Below are 22,194 nucleotides of genomic sequence, written 5' to 3'. Positions count from 1 at the left end.
CCAGTTTGCGGCTTTGTAGCTATGGAGGTCTGTGATAATTTTGTGTGTGTGGAGCAGGGCAATGCAGAACGATTTGGGGAGGTTTGTTATTTAACGGAGTTTTTCCATATTTCATCTATTATTCCATGGTGGTGAACTCCTGACTATAAAACACTCTGACAAAGAACCTTTGCAAAAACAATTACATAGCTGGTCCTAACTCTCTTTTGATGGCCCATTCAGTAATTCACTTGTAGATCCTGTGCATGGTACTTGTGGTCTTGATCCTGTTTCTCACTGTGAAATGTGGGAAAATAGTGTCATATCCACAATATCTGAGTTGTTTGTGGGTTTTACTTTTATTAGATGTGTCTGTGTGGATGAGTGCATTTTGAGAAAATATATTGGGGAGTGAAAGATGTGTAAATGCCATTAAGCTTGAAGAATTGCAGTACCTACTAAAAAAAAAACTTGGACAAGCTTGAGATATTTAGACAGAGAAGACCAAGGTGCTTATACTAAAATTCATTGAAATAACTGCCTGTAGACTGAAACAGTTTTTGGTCTTCCTGGTTTCACAAGTGGTATATTCATTTTAAATCTCTTTTCTTTAAAGAAGGAGAATCACTTTTAAAACATTCTTTCCCAGCTTCATCATGACTTTTACAGCTTAATTATAAGCTCCTACAAATAGGGTTTTACTGTGCAAATGCTGACACAGCCTTACCTCTAGTGACCCGAATGCCCTCCAATGTTAATTACTGCAGATCTGTAATCGTGTTATGAAAATACACATCTGGCTTTTGTCCTGGAATCTGGACCATAGTGTTGTCTGTCTTTCTGTACAGGGTTACATGTATGTGTCACTTTGTACAAAGACCAAATTCTCAGTTTTGACTCAGAAAAATAGCCCCCTTCTTTTGTAAGAACAGACTTTGACTCCCCTTTCCTTTATATTGCTTCCCCAGCTCTGTGTCTCACTTGGCTGATGCACGAATAATCCAACCTGGAAGATCTCTGGGAGACTTGAAGAACATGTCCCATGGCAGAAGAAATTAAATCAGAATTAGCGAAGCTATTTTTGATCTACTTTTAGACTGCAAATGATATCCAAAATGTAGGGCATGGCCTGCTGCTTTGGCAAGGAGATCAGTGTTAACAGGGAGATAGAGGTTTACTTGCTAGCTTATTTTTCCTAGCCAGGTCCCTGTCCGTTTTGATTCTTATGCACACAGGTTTGGATGGGTACGTTTTTTGGGGAGATGCACTGGAAAGTGATGAAAATGAGAACTTCTCTAGCTCAGTTGCCATGGTAGGCAGCACTGTACTTGTGTTCTTAGCAATGCAAGTACCGTGGGGACTCAACGTATTCTCACTTGGATAGCAAATTTAGGCTTCAACAATCGTTTGTGTAGCCTGTTGGGGTTTTTGTACAGCTGAATGTAACTACTGAGTTGCAGAGCCAGATAGACTAGGAGAAGCTAAATGTGTATCAGGCTTGCATGATAAAATTGGGTGAATAAGAGGGTAAGACTCCTGTTAACTGTATACAGAAGAATATGGTAGTCTGATATGTCTGTGATTTGCAGGTCAAAGAAGACGGTGGGGTTATCTTTGTGGAGAGTGGGACAGACCTCTGTTTTGAAGGTGCTGTCTGTAACTAAGGTTCAAAGTCGGGCAGGATTGTGTGAAGTGTCACTATTTTCCAGTGCTCTTCTGGTGCTGGCTACATCAAAATGAATCTTGGCCCAAGACTGCACTGAAGCAGCAGCCTTGGGGAGCCTGTGGCTGAAGCCTGGTGTAAAGTGGTAAACTTCTGAGCCTTGTCTCGACGTTTGCGATAGTGTTACCCGGGGTTCAGTGGGGCCCGGTCCCTCCGCTACTCTCTCCTTCCTCTGTGGACACGCAGCCAGCTCCCCTTCTAGCGCCCCTGGAGGAGCTCACTGCACCGGCGCGCTCGGGCGCCTGTGTGCAGGGGCGAGGCCCGCTCGGCTTCAAAGCCCCGCCGGGGGCGGCAGGACGCGGCCGCATCCCGCATCCCGGCTCCCCGCATCCCGCAGGTGGATCCGGCTGCTGCCCCCCCGCGCTGGGGCCGGCGGTGCGCGCGGCCATGTGACTGGCGCGCGCTTCCTGCCTCCGCGCCGCCCGATCCCGATCCCGATCCTGGTCTGCGGCGGGAGCGCGGCCGGAGCGCGGAGCCCGGCGCAGCCCAGCGGCTCCCGCAGCGCCCCGGGAGCGCGGCGGGCGGCGGGGAGGGGGCGCCGGCGCGGCCGCGCCGCCGCCGCATGGAGACACAGGACCAAGGGGCGCAGATGGAGCCGCTGCTGCCCACGGTACGGCTGCCGCAGCGCGGCCCCGGCCGGGGGGGAGCGACGCGCCCCGCGGGAAGGCAGCCGGGGAGGGGGGCGCAGGGGGCCGTCTGCCTGCCCGCCTGTGCCGGGCATCGCTGCCGATTTCTCGGTGCGTGGGGAAACAGGTTGGCTCGCTCCGGTGCCGGGCGATGCTGCGGCGGCGGGAGTGTCTGGACGCCAGGACGCTCGGGGATGGAACGGCGTGTGTTTGTGCGCGCGTGTCCCGCCGGGGCTGGCACCCTGCCCTCCGGACCCCCGCCTCAGGCATCTCCTTTCCCTCGGTACCCGCTTTCTCCGCATCCCCCTGCCTCCGACATCTCCTTTCTCAGGTTGTCCTTGCCCCCCCGGCGGTGGGGCGGCGCAGGGGAGCGAGCACCTGTGGGCTGCCCCGTGGAAATCTCGCTACGGGGACGGGGCTGGGGCTGTATCTGAAGGTCCCTGGCCCTCCTCGTTTGCAGACCTCAGAGGAATCTGCTGAGGGCTGGCACTGACACGACAGGGTCTGCTTCCCGCCGGATCCCGGGCTCTGCTTCGTGCTGCCGTGTCGCAGTTTCTGGTGCTCAGTCGTGGAGCTGGTGATCTGTGGGGTTATTGACGTCTGCGGAGTACACGGTGCACCCTCGCCTCAAAGCACGGTGCGACTGCACATCTATGCCTGGGCAGCCTTTCCCTTGCAAGTAGGAAAGGGCTCAGTTGATGGGGGACTTTTTACACTGCTAGATCAGTAGGGACCCTCTTGCCTGCCAGGCCTCTCCCAAACAGAGGGTTGCAGACACACAGAAGGTTTTCAATGTGGGTGTTGATCTTGATCGCATCCTGAGATTCTGTTTGTGAATGGTGGTTCCTGCCTTACACAGGAAATCTGTCTGGGGCAGGGAAGAGTCTCTCATGTACATACACAAGTGTCTGACTGTGCGTACACATCCCTGTCAACACACTGCATAGGTCTGTAGAGGCTTTGCTGCTCCTGAAATGGCTGTATGTTAGCACAGCGAGCTGCACAACATTGATGAAGCTTGAAAGAGACAAGTCTCAGCTGCTGCAGGTTGATGAAATGCACTCATGGCAAGCCCATTTTTCATGGGGTCTGTTCCCATCATCTGTTGACATGGTCCATTTTGCAATCTGGTGGCAGGTTGCTACACAGTGTGAGGTTATCTCTGGCATCTTCTTTCTCCTTGTGGCAGGGACAGTTTTCCCCATTGCTCTCTGGATCCCTTTTATGAATCCTAATTCCTAGTACTTGCTGCTCTCTCAGTTTCTGACACTGGAGTGTCCTGTTGCTTTCACTGACAGACTGGCTGCCGCGTTCCTTCCTTTAGAGAGACAATTAAGTGTAAACCCAATTTCCATCTGTAGTTCATGATTGTGATTCCATGGAAGGCTTAGTCCTCAGTGTTTCACACCAGTGCAGTAGTTTGCAGTCAGTAGCAGTCTCACTCTTGCTCATACCTTGCTAGTCTATGTGCTGTTCTCGCTTTGTCAATGTGTGTTGTCTCTGTGCAATGACCACTGTGTTGGGAGTCAGAAGAGTCAGCTGTCAGGAGGCACAACATACAGGATTGCCTTGTGCTGTCTGGCTTTAAGTTTTGTTTCTCTAGGGCTGTGCCCAATAAAAAAGGCTGTTGCTATTGTTGAGAGAAGCAAAGAAGATAGTATTTCTTGTGTGCCAATGAGGGGGGAATTGTCCCTTGTTCCCTCTGCAGCCCTGACTGGCAGAGCCCTGCCCTGATGCAGTACCTCTCTGCAGAGCTGCAGGTCCTTGTCAGTAGAGCTGCAGATCAGTGCTGTTGATTGTTGAGTTTGTGTCCCGGTTCCCACCTCCATTTACTACAGCTGACTAGTTCAGCTTTGTTTGCTTCAAGTAGGGTGAAGGGAGACTTCTCCATCCAATATATGTTGTGGCATGTTCTCTTCCTCAGTTGCTTCTTACTCTTCTGTGTCTGAGAGGGCCTGTGCGGCTCAAAAAACAACATTGTTTTCCTGCCACAATGATGGTAAAGGCACAGCTCCTTCAGTCTTCAAGATTTCTTGGTCCTAGTGGTGTTTTCTCTGTGCATCAAGCAATATAGTGTGTGTATGTGCTCTGGCAGGCTCAGCCTGTCTATGTCTAGCGCCCTGCATGTGGTAAGGCAGAAATGGCTTTCACATGATGGGAGTCTTTTACCTAGAGACAGGATAGAGTTTAAGGAACAGGAATTGGTGCTAACCTCAGCACTGTTAGTCTGGGAGGTAATGTTGTGACATACCTTTAGAGGCCTTCTGTTTGGGGATCAATCGTCATCTTGACTGGAAACAGAACAGAAATGCAAGCTGTAAAACGAATACAGGTCTGTTCCCAGGTGTTGTCCTGGTTCAGTGGACTCTGGGCATGAAGAAAAAGGCTCCTAGCAGAGCTTGTTTCCTTCAAGGGTTAGTCTAAGGGCTTTGGTGTATGCAATAGATTTAATTTTTATCTTTGGCGAAACTGTAACACATGGTATGTTTTAATTGTTATTTGTAGTAAAAAGATAACGAATGTAGTCCTTGATTAATTTTATCCTCTAATGGTGCTCAGAGATTGTGAAGCCCACCAAAATCCCACAGTCTGTACCAAGTGGAAACTATTTTTATTCTAGTGTTAATCACAAGTTGTTTCTGATTTATGATGTCATCTTTTAATTAAAACCCCCAATCCCCAGCAGTTTGCAGACTAATAAAATCCATTGTTGCTGGTGGTTTTGGGGAGTTAAATAATATACTTGTCAGTTTCCTGTCACTCCTTTTGAAAACAGGTCTTATGCAGCAACAGCACCTTTGTTAGCAGTTGTGCCAATGTTTTTTTTTTTTTTGCAGTGTGGACAAATTTTGATGGAAATTTTTAGAAATCTATTGCAACTTATCTATAAGTGCAATATTGTAGAAAAAAATGAAAAAGGAAATTGTTCACCTGGATACAATTTTTTTTAAACTGCTCTTGAAAATGCAAGTAGAGTCTTAATTTGTACTGTTCAGGACATATACTAATTTGGTAACAAAATGCAGACTGACATGCTTTTGGTATCATCTAATGATTTATTTATCAGTCATCAAGTATATTTTTTCAGTGATTATTCAGAGTGCTTTAAAATAGTTGTGAGTAATTGAAAGATTGCTGAGGAGTCATCATTTGTTTGCAGAACAGGAGAAACAATGTGCAGGTCTCTACAAAGATCTTCTATTGATTTCCTTTTAAAGAACCAGATATTGCTAGTTTGTTTGTGTACGTGTATACCTGGATTGCATGTAAATTATGTTGCAAGTTGTCACTTTATTGTGACTTTATTGGCAATTTATTCATAGCACAGGGTGTTTGTATTTGTTCTGTACATTCTGGATCTCTTGTAGGCAAGTCAAAATTGGATTTCTCAACAGGGTTGTTATCTGACAGAGGTTTGGTATTTCAGATATAAGGAAAATAAATAGATAAAGTGCGAATATTTTTGCTAACTATGTTTGTGTTTGGTGTGTTGTTTTCCTGTGTTTTCTGAAGGCAACAGTAAACCCCACGTATGTAAAGTGTAATTGACTTTTCCATATTCTCTCACCCTCCTCATTCAGTCTTAAAATTCAAAAGCTGTTTAATTGTATTTATTTGTTTATTTAATTTTCAAATCTGGTAGATAAATGGCCTTAAAGCATGACATTGCTGAGCTATATATAGATACTGTATATGCTTGTGCTATAGTATGATATGGTATGTATGCTCTAGGTAAGGTCAGTTTGTATCAAGAGTACTCTTGCTGCTGCAAATGGCACACAGTTATTGCTACTTAGGAACTCCGTATGTGGGAGAATGGTGTAGCAAGATCTTGGGTAGTAACTATTTTTAACGTAGCAGGTGAGTGTGGGAAGCTGCTCACACTAACAGGCCAAATTCTTTTGCTTTTGTTAATGCTGAGTGGGACCTCTGATAAGACTTGAAGATGAAATGTATTGCTCATTGTCAGAAGAGATGGCAGAGCCTGACCCCACAGTTTGTATAACAGTACTAATTCCTAGTTCACGTCACCAAAATGTAGCGTTATAGCAACAGTTAAGGCAAGTTTATGGAGACTACAGGAATGTTGTGATTCTTTTGGAAAAAAACAGAGGCAGTATTACATTCTCAAGACAATGGCATCATTGAAAATAAAACCCTAAAACCTAATTGTAGGTATAAATTTAGGATTGAATTGCTGCTTTGGGTATTTTCTCTTTTACTACCTGATTTCAAGTTGTGAGTGAAAAGAAACAAAACTTTTTCCAGGAAAATGCTAGAATGAAATGAAGTAACAATCAGATAATAACAACAATCAAATAATAATAATAACAAAATATTTATTTAAGTTCCCCTTTCCCCCTCCTTATATTTGCCAGTGTCATAATTAAAAAATATAGTATGCCGTGGTGTTACTCTTTAAGAGTAATTGGCAGCCTGATACATATTTGTGCAAAAATAAGAAAAAGTATGAATACTGTGTGGAAATCATCCCACTTCAATGCATCTATGTCTGGTTTGAGTTCTTCCTACAAATTCTATTTGTTAAATATATGCTTTCAATTTCCACTGCTAATAATAGAGCATCTTCTACTTTTTCCTTTGGAAAAAATACAGAATCAATTCTAAAACAAAATACTTCCAGTGACATCTTTTAATGCTTCTTAAATAAGTAATGTTTACAGCTTCAGTGGATGAGAGAGCTTAAGCAGGTGAGGGAGTACTTAATCCACTGTAAAGCATCTTGGACAATTAGTTATGTGTCAGATGTGAGAAGAGAAAGCCACAGGCACTGCATGTTCCTTTCATATGTTCAGATCTGCCTTGAAAAAACAAACTATTGAAGATCATACCCATGTGACTCCCTTTGCAATAATAATGCCATTTTTATGTCGTACAAATTGATGGAGGACTGAATACGTTCAACATAATTTTCAGTGTTGGTGAAGTTTAAAAGTTATTCTCATGAAATGAAAAATAAGTGTAGTGTATTTAAAGAGGATTAAAATGCACCCTGGTTCTACAAGGTTGTTTATTAGGATAGGCAAGGTGAAAGTTGGAATAGATGACAAAGGCTATTGCTAAAAATAGAGGAAATGTCTTGGGGGACAAAAAGAAGTTGCAGAGTGAAATGAGGGTAAAACTGAGAGAGTGGAGATTTGTGCAGACTTGGAGAATCGAGGACATTATGGCTGACTGGTATGAAAGGAAAGGAGGAGCTGATTAAGTTTCATGGGTAAAGAATACAGGGACAGAAGCAGGAAATCCAGCTTATGCCCTTGTGCAGCTGGGGCAAAACAGTATCTTGAATCCTGAGTCTTCTGTGTCTTTGCCGATTTCCCTGTTCACCTACTTAGAGCCTTTTCACTTTGTTTAATCAGCTATTTATGAGACATTGCAAAGTTGTTAATAAATAAAGAAATACTGAAATTCAGTAGAGATGTGAAAGATAAGGCCAAGATTTGCAAATTCTCAATTTTAATCAAACTAGGAACTTGCTGCAAAAAACCTGGCACAGTAACGTGTTTAGGAGAAATTAAGTCTTCAAGGTACATGAACTAATATTTGGCATTTGAAAAGTATTAGCTGATTAGTACAGTACTATGTGTGTGTTTTGAGAAATGAGTAGCAAATGTGGAGCAATTCAAGAAGAACAACAAAGATCAGCATGAGCCTAAAAATATGACAGAAGATTTGAAGGAACTGGGATTCCTGAGGCTGAAGACACACACATTTGCTATGTAAAAGGCTGCTGCTGCAAAAAGGACTAGTTTCTTTCTTATATCTGTACTGAAACAAGGAAAATATTATGGGACAATATTAGAAGGAAGTTAAGAAAAGCTGTCTAATGCTAGGAGTAATGTAACAGTGGAACAAATTGTCTAATATATTTGTGTAATCTGTATTAACTGTCTGTAAGAATAAGTAAGACAATTATTGCTGCTTTAGAGCTGAGTGATGGGCTACAAGACCTTATGAGATCTCCTCCAATCCTATCATTCTGTGAAAAGGGCTCGCCTTTGTCTTTTTGGGACAAGTATGTTATAGATGGATGATAGGTTATGTGCAATCTGAGGAGAAAGAAGCAGTTTATCTGGATTATAAATTTTGATACCCTCATTTAGATCCACCTGAATCCTGAATTTACTATAAATACTTACATTTACTATAAACACATTAAAAAGAGTATCTTAAAAAGATAGATGCCTACTGTTGATCCATTTTGTAACAAGAAGGTTTTAAAACCACACAAAAATATAAAATGCAACATGATTTATGAATTTGTATCTGAAAAATGCTAAATCTTAAATGTAGGTTTTTAAGCCTTTGTGGAATCCTCTTGACTTTTTAGGAGCCTATGTGCATTGGTGGGGCTGCAAGAAGATCCAGGACAAGTTTCAATGGAAGCAATCACTTTGTAGCTGTCACGCTCAAAAATGCCAGAAAGTATTGCACATTAATGTTGCTTTTTGAAGAGAGATTGGATAATTTTGCACCTTTTTCTGGAGACTTTTAATAAGAGTAGTCAAAATGCTGTAAATTAAAAAAAACACTGATCTGAAGCCACTGTTCTGGAGAGTAGTTCCAGATATCACTCACTAACAATTGCACTAGATTCTCTCTAGAGGCATTCTTGGTCACTGAAACTGTGTAAGGATGGAAAAAGGACCAAACTGTGCTATTAGATCCTGGCAAGAACAGAAATAGATACTTAAACTGTAATTAGTCTGGCAAACTAAAGTAATGTCATTAAATAGAATAGCAAAATGCCATGTCTTTTCTGGAGAAGATGATAAGTACATGTAATCTTCCATTTCAACATATGAATGTGTGTAGGGGTTTTACTTTAGAAGTGAGCATCTATGAGCAAGGAGGTGGTTTCATGTCCAGTCTTTCCCACTGAAAACTTTGTGGAGGTTATGTGGTATTAAGGATATTCGTAGTGTTGTAAACATGAATAGAAAATAAAGGGACAATCGTGGAGATTGTGTGTAAATTTTAAGTGCTTTAGATTTTTTTTTTATTGGTACTGACTAGTAATTTTCATTTTTTTCTTTATGAAATCAAAGAATAGCATCCACAGGGGAGTAAAATCTTCACGATTGTTCTTTCCTCTTAAGCATTTTAATTTTGGGGTTCAGGAAAATGCCACTGGTAAATTTGAATAGTTGGATTTATGGTTATAGAATGCAAATTAGGAATTAAAAAGGGCTGCATTATATTGATATTCTCATAGAGTCAGTAGAATTTTAAATTTTGTGTTTTGTTGGTGGACAACAAGCTTCTGAATAGTAAGTGAAACTGTTTAATTCTATAAAGCTATATTTCTACTGTAAAATGAAGCAGAAACCAAAATGTAATTCCCAGATAAGATCTCCTAGATCTGGTTGGACCAATGATGCAATTAGTAAATCTGAGCTAGAGTGTCTTTCTAAAAAGAGGATTTTGCTTTCGACCTCTATCCATCTATTTATCCATATCTTTGGAGCCAAAAAGCAACCCTATCAGTCATGTTGTCAAATTTTCTCACAAAGTAAGATGTGGATTTTTTTTTTTTTTTTTTTTTTAAATTTGGAAATGTAGACTGAAAACGTACAGAAAAGTATGAGAGTTTTCTATTTGGAATTAAGCAGCATAATGGTGTCTAAAATCTGCTTAAGTAAGTTGTCAAAATTCCCGTGTGACGATAAATAAAGTCTAACAGCAGATCTAGAAATGTGAATCTTTTTTCAAGGCCCAACTCTGTAGAATTGAAGACATCATTCTCAGTCTTGTTTAGTTATTTAGTTTGCTTATCTCATAAGACAAAGCCTGTTACAACAACTGTAAAATAAAAGAACCTTGAGCTTTTAGCTAAATCAATAAATTAGATGTTCTGTTAAAAGTAGGAAGTTGATATTTTTGATTTGGATTGCAGCTAAGTGATGATAATGATGAGAATTGGAATGGCATGTATTAATCACTCATTTGCTCCGGAGATTTATCCTTTACCTTAGGATTCAAGGTTGAGCTTGTAGATATACTGTTCCCAAGGGCTGCTAAGTAGCCATGCAGAAGTGGTTGAACCACTACAGTCCTTATTAAGAAAAAATTTCTCACCTGTTCTGCCCGAATGGGTAATGGATAAAGTTCGATATCATCTACTAAGAATGCAGAAATGAGATTGTGCTACCAGCATCTCAGTTATATTAATGCAAAATTAAAAAGATTGCAAGTTTATGAACTGAAAATTCATAAGGAAGAGGATATATTCTCCTGGTATACTCTATAGCATGAAGAATGTTAAAAAAATTATAATTTTATATTGCCAATGGAAAAATGGGCATTTGTCTACCTTTGAATTGGTGAAGATGGGAATAACCTGTATCCACTTTCAGAAAAACAGTTTCTTTTAATCATTTTTGTGACCTATTTAAGTAGGTACCAAAATAGAACCAGAGTGTCCCAGAACAGTGCATTATCGTTCCAGCAGAAGGGATATTATACATGTTAGTGTTTTAAAAGAATTCATAGAATAAAATTAGTGTTCCCTTCCACCCCCTCACTCCCAAATCTGTGCAGCAGCTGCTGCCAGCCATCTTAATGCTGTTCCTCAGAAACATCTTAGTTTCCAGTTCTTTTGAGACTACCGCTACCTCATTTGAGACTCATATATATTTCAAAAGTATCATCTCCAATACAAATGTTCATGCAATGTCTGCAAGTCTGCTGTGTTCTGAGATCTTAACATACCTTACTTTTTTTCAGAAAATTTTATAACTTAGATTGTAACCCATATTATGCATCTTCTTCAATTACTGCTATCCTTTCCCTTTATTTGAAGAGAAGATTGAAATGCTCAAACATATGACTTGACTGATTATATAATTATCTTTCAGAAAGCTTCCACTTTATTATGTTTTTCCTCTTAATGATTGTGTTATAGGGAAATACTTAACTATGTCCACCTGTTTTTACAGCAGCCTTATAATAGCTTTTGAAATTAAATGTGGTAATGAACTGTAAAAGCACTCATAAAGCTGTGTTTCATACTCATCCTAGAATCTTCTCATGTGAAAATTCTAATAATAGCTGAATTTCATGTCTTTTCTTGAGAGAAGTATCTGAATGATTCCAGATTAGGTGAACATGCTTTCATAAATAGCATTAAGCAGTGCAGAAGCCTTTGTGCTTATCCTCCCCCATTACATGAAAAGGAGGTTTTTTTGTAGCTGCATGTTCACCTAATCTGGAGTCATTCAGATACTTCTCTCAAAAAAAAGGCATAGGAGGAAAACGTTAAAGATTTTAAAGAAAACACCACAATCAGTTTTAGAAAAGATGAAACGTTTTTCAGTGATCTATAGTTTGTGTAGTTTGATTGTGTTCATTTCACTTGGTCTTGCCTAAAAGTTCAGGACTCTGTGTCTGCTGTATCTGAATTGATTTACTTTGGCCAGCAAATACTTGAACGTTTTTTTCTATTTGCCCAGCCATAACTATGGGTAGGTGAGAGGTTTCTAAATGTTACCCAGTATTGCCCAGGGCAACGGAACTTCAGTTACCTCTGGAGTGGAGAAGACCAGTTGAAAAGAAACTTAAAATATGCAAAAAATTAGTAACTCTCCACTGAATATTTGTGAACTGTAATTTTTTTTTTCACTTTTCTGTCCAGTGCTTCTACATTGGCCAGATTTGGGCAAAAATAACAGAAGCAGCAGAAACCTTTTTGCCTTGAAAAATATCAAGTCACTGAAGACTGAGCATGCATTAACAAGGTGTGCTGTGGACAGAAGCAGGTTTGTGGAGGAAAAGAATTGTTTTGGAGAACTGGGCATCTCCACTGTACCACTGTACTCATGATGAGGTATTTGCCTTGGACTGCCCCAGGAATTGTTCCCATTAGCAGGTAGAATGAGACTGTACATAGTAACAGGATTATAGCTTGCAAACCCCAGTACATTACAGCCAAACAACCCCAAATCCCAAAGCTACCTTACCATGCTTTCTTCCCCCAAATTTCTCCATAAATATGAAACTTGTTAACATATGTATGTCTGTGAAAAAAGTTAAGCTAGAGGGAGCAAATGGAACTTCACTAAAGAGTATTTTGAAGAAAAATATGGAAATATTGAAGACATCTAATGAAAGTTATTATCAAGACATGTAAAAGTGCGAATGTGTAAAACTTGACTAAAATTTTTTATTTATTCTTCTGTGAGCAACTCAGACTTACACAATCCAATCTTGTGCACATTCATGTCACTTACATGTCTTAGGTAGTTCAACACAAAGAATGTAGGTTTCGATGAATCACCCGATGTAGGATCTGAGAAAGTCTGCTAGGAAAGTAGTGTTATTGCTCTGAAACAATTTTTTTTGATCCTAAAGTATTGAAAACTTTCCAAAAGTGGTCTGATATTTAGACCAGCTCATCATATAAAAATTATGAGTAGTGTTTCAATGACAGTGTTAGAAATAGGAAATCTCTGCAAAACCAGTTCTTTGTGACTCTTAGGCTACTAAAATTCCTAACTATGACACTCATCAGAAGTCATTAATTATTTCATGTTTATTTCTTTATGTCTATCTGTTCTCCCTTAGATTACATACAAAGGATGGCTGTAAAAAAAACTGCTGCAAGGTAGTCAAGGTAGACAGAATCAGTCTTCTCTTCAAATACCTGAGTTGCGTGCACTGACCTTGCATAAATGCAAGGTAGGTTTACCCTTGATAAAATTGAGCTAATATGCTCCATGCTTGGCATCACATAGGAATAAACACAGTCAAAATAAAGAATATGAAGGCATTGATAAGATGCTGTAAATGAGCCATCAAGTTTAGGGGGTTGTATTTTCTGTTTATTTATTTAGGAAAAAAATTGTGTGAACGTTTTGGGATGAGGACTGTGATTTCATTCTGGGTGGATGCGGGATCTGTCACACAGTGGGCCTGGTCCATGACTGGCCTATTCAGGAGCTAGGACAGTACACATATGAGTAATAAGCCTGTTTATTAGCATGATTGCAAACAAATAGATTTCTGGGAGTGCAGAAATCTACTTATTTTCTCGAAGTTACTCTTGTGACTGCTCATGAAAATTACTGAGCTATTGCAGCATAACCCTTTTGACTGTAATCACATTAAGTGTCTGCTGTAAGAGTGCAAATAATGATAGTTATAAATTGTGAATGGACAAAATTAAAAATACCTCTCAGTTTGTCCTTTTTTTTTGTTTAGAAGAAGAAAACTTCTAATTTGCATGACACAACTAATAGCAAATTTTATGGATTGGGGGAATTGCTTTTTTTATGGATATGAAATTTAAAAAATTCTAGAGGATTATGATTTATCTTGTTCAAATACTGTAACCCAGAGACTTTTATTCTACTATCTGCTATGCTTTTATCTTTGAGTCTCAAATTTTTCATTTCACAGTGATTGCAGAAATAACTGTTTATATAGTACTTCCATTATGCATATTTATTAAAAAGTAAAAAAGTAATTAAAATAAGTCTGGGAAGATTGTCTTGAGCAAAAACAAATGAATTGATAAATGGTCTCTGCAAGCTGTAATAGGATATTGTTAATGCTTTACAGTTATAGTACAGGTTTTAATAACTCATTCCTAAGAATGAGTTTAGTTCTGCTACTGATATATTTTATATAGGAAAATAATATCAATTTAGAGTTCTTATGACTGATTTATTTTTTTTTTTTTTTTTTTAGATTGCTTTTTTTACAGTCCGTAATAAATTGTTTATTTTCCTGCTAACATTTAATATTTCTTCAGCAGGCTTTTCTTGTGTGTTTAGAAAGGGTGTGTTTTCTGTGTCTGCACATGCAAATATGAAAATACATTTAATTCTAATGGCAATAATTTTTAAAATTTCTTACTGGCGGCAAATATGCACTTCAATTTAATGGTTTCAGCTTTCAAGAAATACAAGACTAAGTAAATTTGCCTTAAAATTTGTTATTAGTACTGTGTTTTAGTACTAGTTGTACTCCATTTCATAGAATTGTAGAGTGGTTTGGGTTGGAAGGGACCTTAAAGATCATCTCGTTCCAACCCCCCTGCCTTGTGCTGGGACACCTGCCACTAGACCAGGTTGCTCAAAGCCTCATCCAGCCTGGCCCTGAACACTGCCAGGAATTGGGGCATCCACAGCTTCTCTGGGCAACCTGTTCAAATTCCTCACATAGAATCATGGAATTATCTAAACCCAGGCTTTGTTTTGAGTTGACAGGTGCTCAGCATTTCCTGTTGACCAAACTTCTTCAAGACACTAAAATCATATTGAGATTTATTACAATATTCTAAGCCTTAAAAGAGCTTCCAACAAGTATTAGAAATGGTTGTAATGTTAAGAAGAAAAAAAAAAAGTAAAAAAAAAGTATGTCTTTTTACTTTATTTGGAATGGGAAGATGTCTCAATCCATAGTCAGCAGCATGATTCCTTTACAAAGTCTCAATTTCCAAGTGTTTCATTTTAGATATCTTGATTGGTAGTGATATGAAAACAGTGATAGGAAAGTTTCTGTCATTTAGGAAGTGCTAAATTGCATATGTGTTAGGAACATGAGCAGTGCAAGACATCCATATGAATTGTGAGTATAATGACAAAAGCAAGAAATTATAAAGGAAATATAGTATCAAACCATTATTCTTAACTTTTATGTTTCTGCTATAATCTTGCAATCTTGTAGCTTCAACACCAAGAAAACACCTATATTCTAGATCTTTATTTAAAAGTTAAAAAAATATAGGCAAGATTTTGTTCTCATGGTAGAGATGGAAAATGTGAAAACATCAGTCTTGATAATCCAGAAGACAAAAATCATCCTTTGTGTGCTTCTTTCTATATCTCATTTTTTTCAGGTAACATCTTGATTTTTAGGTGCTACTGCTGGCTCTCAGTGGTTTTCTCTCCACTACCTAGGATGCTTGTTGTCCAGGTTGTGCTCCTTTTCAATGCTGTGTTCTACTTGAGCGTTTTTTCCTGTGCTTCTGTTTCTTGTGCTTCACACAAGTGTTTGCCTGTGTTTAAGGGCTCGTGAGAGTTAAGTGGCTGCTGATGGGGATACAATATAAAAAGATGTTTCAGAGAGCCTTCAGCACATTATTTTTTTTATTTCTTCAAGAAAAAATAAATTTAGAATACTGGGTGTTATCTGACCTGTCCACAGGTCATGGGGTAGTGACAGCCACCATCTGGCGTGGCCTCAGATATTGTAATTGATGCAGACCTGAGGACTGGCAACCTGAGAATGGGCTTTCCCTGAGCTTTCAATTTCAGGACTGTAAAGTTAGATCATATCTTGATATTACGTCATTCGGGATTTCTTGACTAGTGGGGAAATAGATTCTGTTCAAATTGAAGCTGTGTAGATTAGGAGTTGTTCTGGAAATGAGGCAATTCAGGAGACAAAGGATGTGATACTGTGAAAAATAAAGAAAAAATGAATACAGAATAAATCCCAACTATTTCATTATAGCAGAAATAGTGAATTTCAATAAAATTATTAATTACTAAGTTAAAAATGAGAGAAACTTTTCAACTTCTCCCACAAAGTATAGAGTTCAAGTACAAAAATTACAGCGATGTGGGGTATTGTGGAGGCCATAAGTGTAAATAGGTTAAAAAGGAATTAGGTAAGTAAGTACAATGATCCTAATTCAACAGATGGAATCAGCAGCTTAGGAGAACTTTAAACTGCTGATCACCAGAAAGTGGGACTAAGTACCAGAGGAAAGACCATTTGATAGTTCCTTTTTTGTCTTGTTCTATCACAACCAAATAATGAGGCAGCTTGAGACATTGGATTTCAAAGATTTCTGCAGTTCTGCTTTTGCTTTCCTTCCTGGGGTCCATGAAATAGGGTTTGTCATTGTTAACTTTGCAGGGATGGGTTATCCCTCAGATGGCTCTGTGGAAAGAGAAATAGTTCTTTTTGGTCTAACCAAGGACTTGTTCACCTGTAGATGAGATAATTTAAAAATAGCATCTGAAATGAGTCTTTAGTTTCTTGTGCCAAAAGAATTCATTTTCTTTCTGATCAGTTACATTTTTTCTTAGATTGGATATTTCAGGAGAAAGATGTTCCTGATTGAGAGGTCCCAAACCTAGGAAGATGCGGCACCTGTCAAATGTTTGCTGTTTTAGCAGTGGGCAGAAGGGCCCCGGGAGAGGTCTGTCACACTATGTTCTTGCTGAATTCAGTAACAAAGGAAGAGGAACACTGTTCTTCTCTGCTCATACATTCTCGTTTTCATACAAGCAAAGGAGACATCTATATGTGGATGTCCTCACAGGCTTGAGAGCTGCTGTCCTTCCCCAAAGCACTTCCTTTTGCTGAATTTTGGTAGTTTTATTAAAGTCATAGCTCTGCTTGTCATCACAGATCTAATTTTTTTAAATCTAGGTTGTTTTCAAGAAGGTTCGGTGATCATTGTGAGTGTGCTGCTCAGCAATTTATAGGCTACAGCTAGGGCAGGACATGCCAAATACTTACTTTTTACAATGGGCAAATAATTGTATATTCTTTTACAGATTCGATTACGATCCTCAAAGGAGGGCACAAGCCTGACACTGAGCCAGGAAGACTCGCTGAAGGTGGATGCCAAGAGCTTTCACTTTAATTGTATTAATGACAGGCTATGATACTGGATTTAGCTGTGACCAGCTGTGTGTAATTCAGCTGATGGGCCCTAGATGGTGTCTAGTTTGTCTGTGCTGCTGCCCTGTGCACTTTCCTTGCATCTTCATTGTGTGCTTTGCTTTGGCAAGTGAAGAGAGCACATTGCCTGCATGGTGACAACATGTGACTGTTGAGATGTGAAACCAACATTGTAGCTTTTCTGGGCATTAGAAAATTTGTTAGTTTTGAAGGTCCCCTCTAGTTTTGATGCTTCAGTATTTTATTTAGGGAGGTGCAACACATTGTAACTTGATTGAAACTAATGGAGTTGCTTGAGATTAATATTAAAAGCTAGAAATGGGATTTCTCAGGGTATTTCTGTAGTAGTTTTACAGTCTACACAAACATATATTAGCATCTTCTTTTCATCTTCGTTCTTTTCCTTTTGTTTTCTGTTTTTCTCCATTTCTTTGATTCTCTCTTTGTCCATTGTGCCCCACCATGAGGAGTAGATTATAATACTGGTTTTCTAATCCTGGCAGCTGAGAGCTACAGTGGCAGCAACCTGAAATTAACTTAGAGACTCAGGATCCTAATAATTGGGTTTTGTGCTGCTTCAGCTGTCTGCACTTTCAGCCAGCTAAACTAAGTCTGTATTACTTGCAGATGTGTAAGTGTGATAGAGCAGATGGATGGGTCAATTCAGGATTCATTCAAAGCTGAGAACCCAGCTGGGAGTTGAAAAAGCAAGAAAGCCTTTCTTCCACATAGTATGTGGAATATACTGGAGAAGATGGGATCTAACTCTTGAAATTTAAAGGATATGTACAAAATTTCAAAGAAATTTAAACATCAGAAATACATGGAAGTTCCTACTGAGATTTCAAAAAAGGTGTGTAACTAGGTTTGGTGTACTATTTTCACTGAACTAGACTCTTGGACAACTTATCTTATTAAAAAACCCAAAACCGATAAAATACCCTCCAGTAGCAATTAAATGCTGTAATTTTCTGATGAAATAATGCAACATTGATACTGATCAGTATGTTGTGAATATACAGTCACCAGATGTAATATATCTTGTTTTCCACTTCAATATACTTGCAGTGTTATACTAATGAAAGACAATAGATCTCTTTTTTGAAAAAATCTAAAAATCTAACTATAAACCAAGATTAACGTAGACGGTTCAATTAAAATGACCTACAAGCTCATTTAAATAATGTTTCTATCAATTTTGTTTTAAATTGATCTGCTTTGCTTAGGGCATGGTACAAAAGGGCAGAACCTGGAGAGAGAGAACTACGCAGGCAAGATGCCGGTGGCAAAGTCTGCTGTACATTTGGTTAGTCGAATGCTTAAAGTTGTTTATTTCTCTAGGTACCTTTTAGCTTTCATCCCCTTCAGCAATGATGAGGCTGTTCTCAAACTCTGTTTTCTTTGTGATCCCTCTAATGGGATACTTTCTGATACTGGTTTTCTTTTGGAGGAGGAAAAAAAAAAAGATTGCTCCCTCATTTACTTTTTTATATCTTAAAGATGAACATAGACTAAAATAGGATTGCACTCTCAGTGGTCCATTTATGTCTTGAGAACATCTTCTGGATCACTATAGCATGAACAGACTAATATGATACACTTTAAATTATAGGTAATTAGCATCTGTATTTCATAATTCTGATTCTTTACGGAGTGTATGGAATTTTCAGGTCATATGCTGAAATATAATATCTGAATTGCTGCTATAATTTGTACTAGTTTCCAAAATGTCTTATTTTGGAGAATTATAGAACAAACAGGAAAAAAAATAAAGGGACTCTTTTTTTTTTTTTAATATCACAGTATTCCCTTAAAGAATCTCCCAATTCCAAGGTGAATAACTGATCCACCCCAGTGAATTGCAGCTGGACCTCCTAGTGGACCTATCAAGTACCATGCAGAAGATGGGGATTACTGTTGCATTGCAGAGGTTTCATGCTGTTGCATACTGTATTGAAAAAGTTGCATAATAGATTACATGAAGGTTGAGATTCTTTTCTTGTTAATTTACTTATTAGTTTCTTTTTAATTCATGGAACTTCATTCAGTTCCTATGATGTATTTGATGGAATCTTTTTTCACTGAAGTCTTACAGCATAATCAAGTGCTTTATATATATATTTATCAATCTGTAAGGTTTGTTACGTGTTGTGGTTTTTTTCCTTTTTGTTTCAAATAGTTTTAATAGTTTTTTGGTATTTTCTTGTGGGCAGGTTTTTATTACGTGAGGGAATATGGTGTATACGTTTTGAATGGAGAGTCTAGTTAAACAAGAGCACTCTGCAGAATTTCATAATAGTGCATGATTTGGCTGATCTACTATAGACTTCATTCTAGCACTAGATTTCTCTCTAGCCACAATTATTTTTATACTCCTTTCTCAAATACTTTGTACCCTGCATTAGGAGAGCACAGTGAAGCCTTCACGTTGTTCATAGACAACCGTTCCATCTTCATTGTACATGTACTTGATTTGATAAGGTTCACAGTCTTCACTTAGAGTGGACTGTAAATATTTTGAAGAACTGGATCATGGGCTGGGCATGCTCAGGATGGCCTAAATGAGGATAACCAGAGATGGCTGGCAAAAAAGGGATGTCGCACCCATGCATCACCAATTGCATTAAATTACAGTAGCCTACCTAGATGGAGGAAATTTAATACTTTGACTCTAGTCAAATTTTGAAATGGAAAGGGCAGAATTTCCAAGTTATCACTATACACTTTTTCCATGATTAACGTGTTCATAAGTTTATCTTAACTGTTTTTTTTCTTGCTGTTAATAATTTGATACCAGTTTATTGACTGTTGTTTCAAAATAGGAATGAAACATTATCACTTACATAGGGAAAATATGGTCATTTTCTTAGCAGAAATGCTAAGACTTTCAAGGAAAAAAATCTTCACATACTGAACGTGATTGTGTTCACTTAAGGAGATAGAATTTTCTCCATCTAGTTATGATTGAAAAATGGATTTAATAGTCTTTTTCTCCCTCTGGAAAAGACTTGTTAAGGCTGAATGATATAAAGTTTCTGAAAATAGGGCAACTGTTATTAGAATAAATGACAAAAAATGTAGTGAAAGTCATTTATCATCTGAGTAATGTATTTTTGCTTGGAGGCTTACTTATATTTAGTCTCTGTGTTATAAATATCACAGTTGTAATAATTTTTTGGTTGAAGAATCACAGCAGTAATAGTTCTGATACACTAGTAACAGCTTTGGGCGTATTTCCCAGCACCCCAGTATAAAATTTAGATGATTAAATATGAAGATGGAGGTTTCTCTAATGTTGCCTAAGTAATTTTGATGATCATTGGGTTTTATTGCCATCTGAAAAATCTCTTGAATATGTAACTTTATCCCTTTATTTTTAAATGTTATTTATGTTCTTTCAAAAATACTTCCAAATTTAATTTTCTTCCTGAAGTTGTAAAGCCTCATATAAATCCTTGCAGCAATTCTTTACAATTTTCATTTTCTTGTCTTGCTGTCAAGATTAGGTTGGTTTTCTAAGTCATGTCACCTATCAAGAAGATTTTTCTCTCCTTATGTGCTAATCTGCTGCTAAGGAAGGAACAAAGAACTGTCTGCTTGATTATTTGATTAAGTCTCTGTACCTGATTCCTTTAGGCCAGAAATGTTCTTACCCTTTACAATTAAAAGCTAATTCAGCTGTGAGCCATTACTGAGAACTGGAGGAGATTAGTAAAGATATTTACGTAGTGACAATACAAAGAATTTCTTTATTATTTCTAGCAATTGTACTAGGAAAGAGTCAGCTCTTACCTTATATTTTTTTCAGTCTAGCACTTCTGGGTGTCTGGAAAGCTGGGATTTTAATTTCATTTAAATTGTTGAGTTCTACAGACTTTAATAATCCTGTTGTTTGAAAGATATTGCTGAAGTTTCACTGGAATTTTACAATGGAAAACTTATTCATGTTCTTTTGAATTATGAATGCCTAAACCATCCTAAATTATTCTCCTCAACCCATAGTTTAAATGGTACCTTGTTATCTTCTTAAACCATTTAAACTTTATGTTTTTCATCTCTTCTTTTTTAAATGAACAAATTTGTTGACCACTTTATTGTATGGATTTCATGAATCTTTTGGGAACATATGATTTCACCTCTCTTTACCTGGTTAGGCTCTTCAAGTCAAACTCAAAAGATGCATTTTAAGAAATTAAATCCTGGTGTACAATCTAAATGATTCAGTTTTGTAAAATGCTCTTAGGACAGTTGGAAAGCAGTTAGCTGTCAAAGCACAGGTATTGGTAAAACATGAACAGAAATGAAATTGGGAATGATTCGTCCGTTCCCTGAAAGATTATTTGCTATGTTTTTAATTTTTTTAAGACGTATTGTGATGCTTATTGTCTAAGTGCCTGAGCTCCTAACACCCTAGGAAGGGTGATGTTACATCTCTCAAAAGCAGGACCAGCATTGTTCTTTCATCTATTTAACTTATTACAGAGAGAACTCTATGTGATGTGATGATGACAGATTCCTTGCCTTTTGTAAATCTACGGGGCTTCATTAAATCGACATCCTTGTTTAGAAATAACTATATGCTATGCATAATTGGACTCACTTATAATAAATCCTTTGCAGGTAACTATGTGAAGCACAGAGAAGGAGGACTGGAAAGGATGCATGTGCTAAGGGATATACTCAGCTAGTAGAGATACATGAACTCTTGCTAGAGCAGTTAATTGCATTTGATACCATTCATGTGTTGCAGGAAATGTTGCAACTTTCTCCTGACAAAAGCTCTGTGGTTCCAATGCTGTGAATTCTTCTGGAGGACAAACCATATCCAAAAAAAAAGCTATTTCTTTAGGCACCTCAGTTAATTTTTAGGGTAAGAAACTTTACACAATGGTTGTGGTTCTTGTGAATTTGGTTGCAACTTGTGTTAATATGGTCTGCCCTGCATACTTAGTGTGTTATCCCCTCTAAGTAGGTATTTGTTAGTGCTGGGCAGTGGCATTGTTTGTTCCTGAAGGAACTTTACTTGAGACCAAATTTTCTCACAGGGGTCATAACTAGGTAGAGGTGAAAGACCTTGCAACTGAGTGCTCAGAAGTTGTTTTTAATGAGCTTAGAGTTAAGCAGTGAGCATTAGGGATAATGATGTTTGTGAATCTTGTGGCTCATTGTGAGTTTGAGCTGGTTCCAGCAGTTCCCTTAAGGCCT

The 22,194-nt window shown here is 38.4% G+C and overlaps 1 protein-coding gene across 2 annotated transcripts in view; it reads left to right on the top strand.

Annotated features, from left to right (window-relative positions):
• The first annotated feature begins 2,245 nt into the window (after nt 1-2,245).
• The window catches only part of SLC4A10 (solute carrier family 4 member 10), a 153,157-nt gene continuing 133,208 nt past the window's right edge, over nt 2,246-22,194 (top strand). The window contains exon 1 of one of the 2 annotated variants that reach the window (XM_017836284.1): nt 2,246-2,312. In XM_017836284.1, the coding sequence (XP_017691773.1) occupies nt 2,265-2,312 (48 nt within the window). In that variant the 5' untranslated portion in view covers nt 2,246-2,264. The remainder of the gene's footprint in view (nt 2,313-22,194) is intronic. The other variant, XM_017836287.1, reaches the window with a different exon arrangement.

Source organism: Lepidothrix coronata, unplaced genomic scaffold, assembly GCF_001604755.1.
Source record: "Lepidothrix coronata isolate B3197 unplaced genomic scaffold, Lepidothrix_coronata-1.0 Scaffold274, whole genome shotgun sequence".
NCBI lineage: Eukaryota > Metazoa > Chordata > Aves > Passeriformes > Pipridae > Lepidothrix > Lepidothrix coronata.
The sequence above is the reverse complement of the archived record's forward strand: the minus strand, read 5'-3'. Positions and strand labels throughout refer to the sequence as shown.